This window comes from Histoplasma capsulatum, genomic scaffold, assembly GCF_000149585.1.
Source record: "Histoplasma capsulatum NAm1 scaffold_5 genomic scaffold, whole genome shotgun sequence".
NCBI classification, from domain to species: Eukaryota; Fungi; Ascomycota; class Eurotiomycetes; order Onygenales; family Ajellomycetaceae; genus Histoplasma; species Histoplasma mississippiense.
Window position 1 is genome coordinate 2,608,357 of NW_001813978.1, and position 4,032 is coordinate 2,612,388.

Consider the following 4,032-nt stretch of genomic DNA (forward strand, 5'->3'; position numbering starts at 1 on the left):
CCCAAAATTGTCATGTGCTTCAAATGTGGAAGGGAAGCGCGCTGGGGGATATGGCGGATGCAAAATCATCATCCCAATTATCATCGGCACCGCTGCCGGTGGGCGACCGAAACCGCTCCGCGGCATCTTTGTCGTTGCCCGTCCCCGACCCCCGAACCTGAAAGTGATTCTCTGGATGGAAATGACGAGCGGAAGTGAAAAGTCCTTCTGTCCCTGTCCTGGCCCGGGGCTCATATAGCCTGGTCGGAGGGGTTTCCGCGCGGAGCTTGCTTCCGGTAATCGCAGTGCCTCATTCCACTCCTGCACGCTCTTGACGGCTTTCTCATATTCGGTTGATTTCGTGGGAACGACAGAATCGGATCTTCTGGCATTGACGATCCAGGGGTGCTTCAAAAGCTTCCGCGCGGCCACTCGGAGGTTCGGGTCTTTTTGGAAACATTGCATCAGGAAATCTCTCACAGCCTGCTTAATGGTTAGTCTTTTCAAATGGCGACATGAGCAAGATTGAAGGGGCTGGGGGGCGGATATGGAAGGCTAACAGGCGATGCTCCCTGGGGCAAGGGGGGATGGTCGTCATTAACGATACGAAATAAAGCCTGCATGGGCTGGAATTTGTAATAGGGAGGTTTCCCTTCCAGCAGCTCGATGACGGTGCAACCGAGACTCCAAATGTCGGACGCAGTAGTTGCGCCGGAGAGCTCTATCACTTCCGGCGCCATCCAGTACGGCGTCCCAACAACGCTAGACTCATGGAGTCCCGTTGTACGACTCGCAACGCCGAAATCTGCCAGCTTGACTAGCCCTTGTTTCGTGGTGAGAATATTTGCTCCTTTGATATCCCTGTGTATGACACCTTGTTCATGTAGGTACAGAAGCCCATGGAGCACCTGGGACATGTAAAGGCCGACGAGGTTCTCGGGAAATCTGCCAAAGTTTTTCGAGATAGAGTGAAGAGAGCCATTCTCGCAATATCTACAACCAGCTTGAAAATCAGGGAAACGTACTCCTCGAAAATTAGCTGCGGTTGGTCAACGTACTCCAGAATAATATTTAGCGTCTCGGCTGACTTCACAAAACCGTGGTACTTGACAATGTTTGGATGCTGCGAAAGTTAAAAGATTAATATAGTGTTAGTTTTATTGTTTCGGTTCCTGAACCGAAACAGCACGAGCCACAACTTGACAAGGCAACAAAGGAAGGGACAAGAAAAGAAGAGTAAAAACGGGCCCTTACATCAAGATTCTTAAGCAAGTCGATTTCTTGCTAAAGATTTTGTTTCCAAAAAAAATAGACATAGAACCGGCGTTAGAAAAACAAGATAAAATATCAGGGGCGTGAGAGAGGATCAATTTCCTAACCATAATAACTCTAAGCTCGCTCTTCGGCAGGTCGGTAAGCTTGATCTGCTTGACAGCCACTGTTTCACCCGTGCCCCAATTCAGTGCCCTGTATACGGATCCGAAAGCGCCCTTCCCCAAGCAATCGCCCAGTTGCTTGTTGCAGCATTAGCCTACATGCATGGATATAAATATGCATGGAACTGGGGATGAGGCAGTATCGAACATACATAGTCCGTAAGCTCCGCGACATCCTTCGCAGTAGACTTTGACGACCTCGTAGACTCCCTTTTAGATGGAGATGTGGCCGATTTAGCAGCTCGAGATCTAGGGCCGGCGGACGTGTTATTCTCATGATTATTATCTTGAGGTCGAGACGATGACGGTCGAGACGGCGGTCGGGCGGTGTCTCCCGAGTAATCGTCTGATCGTGACACCATAGCGGTTAGATAGCGGAAAATGTATGATACTTTGGTGGAGATGGAGGAGGAGACACGGAGGCATGGGCGGCGGGAGGAAGTAGTTGTTTTTGAGGTGAGGGAGGAGTCAAGGGGGGGAGGACGGAGGAATGATGAGTGTCATGACAGGGCGAACAACGGGCGCCACCAACAACAAGCTTCGATCCGAATGAGGGGACGAAGGGAGGATGCTCGGCAAAGGTATTTCAGGAGGAAATGAAGCGGCAGTAGATGTTGTGGTGGTGGGAGATGAGGCAGTAGTAAAGACGGAAGATGGAAATGGAAGTGAGTTGGTGGTGAAGCACATTTCCTGGTTCCAAGGACTCCACCCTCGAAACAAGCTAACGATATGATCCAGATCTCTGGAGGATCCTGATTAGTGTGCGAATTTTAAACGCTTGGGACATGGTGCTCTTCTTTTGGAGAGAGAAAACTGCAATTTTGCTCAATTTTCGACTTCAAACCCCATTGTCGGATTAATTTTGTGCGGTGTCCTCTTCCCCGCCTACGCAGCCAGGTGTAGTAGACCCGGCGATGACGCAGTGGAAAACGCGATAAACAAGAAGCCGCCGACAGCTGGTGGTCGCTTGGTCTCAGCCCTACTGATAGACAGATACATAGTTAGTGAGATATCTTATCAAGATGCTAACCAAGGCTGGGCAGATACCCGGACAGAGACCAATCCCTCAGGGCTTGCTTGCCCGATAAAGTCAACATGGAATTCTATACAGAATAGCTCCAATGTGTACTCTGTATCTAATGAAACAACGACAAATGCAATATACAACAAGACATCCTTTTTTGTTTAAAAACTTGAAAATGAACCATCATCAAGCCTCCTTGATCGACCAACTAACTACTACTATCGATAGCCACACATCACCGCCCACCTCGCTTTGTGTCTTGAGATGTGGTGTTTACCCATGTAGCATCAACATCAAGCATTGCCATTAACATCAAGATTGCCCACTGCTGGATGGGTTGTTTTTGGAAGCCTAAAGCCTAGCTATTTATCAGCAGTAGATGTCGGAGTTTATATAATTGATAGTGAATTGAGTTCAACTGATGAGAAAAATGCCCGATGTAATTGTCTTTTTTTCCGCCGCAACAGACTACCCAACAGTGCACATTTTAAAATACTAAAAACACACGGCATCGGAGAGATGATTCCTTTCTTCTGTTCTTTTTCCTCTTCTAACATTCTTTGATATAATGACTGCTCTGTGTATAAATACCGTAGAGATTTTCTCCTTTTCTTGTTTTTTCTACTTAGTTTTACCAGTAGTGATGAAAAAAAAAAAAAAAAAAAAAAAAAAAAAAGTAAAATTCTTCTCCATGAGAAATTTGTCACTCGAGTTTGCCGTAGTCCTATCAAGATATCCATGTGCCAGTTTACTTTCATGTGACTAAAGTGATGTCAACTACAGAGGCTCATCTCAAAAGTTCTTTCTCATACTAAAATTGAAGATAGCAAACTAGGCAAGTATTCTAGTTATATCGTACAATCTATATACAATTATTTGCTGTCTTCTTTATATTAATTTCCATATTCTAGCCCTACAATCTTTTGAATATGAGTAGGAATCCACTTTCTGCACGGCTCTTTGATGCACTCTTTTGTGTGATTTTGTGCTCTACCCAGGGTCAGCAAAGGTTTTATAGAATTAAGGTCCAGACAATTATCTGATCAGAGCATTCATTGAATGTAGTATATATCATATATTCAGTGTTGAATATAGTGATTGTAAGCAGAGACCTTATTTTCTTGAATAACTGTATCTGAGTGTTCTTTTACCACACTCTTTAACAAAGGGAAAGAGCCCTGAAATGAGGACCGTCCATTTGAAAGGTCTGCCAGAGCAAGGAGCATCTTCGCAATAGATATTCTTAATAACAATGGATTGAATATTTGAATGTTTGATTGTGCGAGTATATATAAGATAAATTGTACAGTATAAATGGATATGCTAGTAATACTGAATATTTCAAGAGAGGTCTTTTGAGCAATAGATTTAAAAGAATCATTAGAGACTGTGTTGCAATATCAGTATGTAATTTAATGAAAAATGAAAATATCATCTCTATATGATGATGCAGATTTGTGGAAATTCAATTGGTTGGTGTTGGTGCCTTGGTGGAGAGAAACTTTTGAGACGAACCTCGGTATCATGTAGGCTTAATTCTAAAAAAAAAATAAAATGTATTTACGATTTCATAATGCCACATCAAAAGACATT

The 4,032-nt window shown here is 44.3% G+C and overlaps 1 protein-coding gene across 1 annotated transcript; it reads right to left on the reverse strand.

The window, feature by feature from the left end:
* Positions 1-19: 19 nt before the first annotated feature.
* HCAG_05631 (conserved hypothetical protein) lies at positions 20-1,777 on the reverse strand (the record flags this gene model as incomplete). Its single annotated transcript, XM_001540114.1, has 6 exons — positions 20-157; positions 187-462; positions 540-972; positions 1,005-1,102; positions 1,359-1,493; positions 1,568-1,777. 6 exons carry the CDS (start codon positions 1,775-1,777, stop codon positions 20-22), a joined length of 1,290 nt encoding a protein of 429 aa, XP_001540164.1.
* Between the last annotated feature and the right edge of the window lie 2,255 nt (positions 1,778-4,032).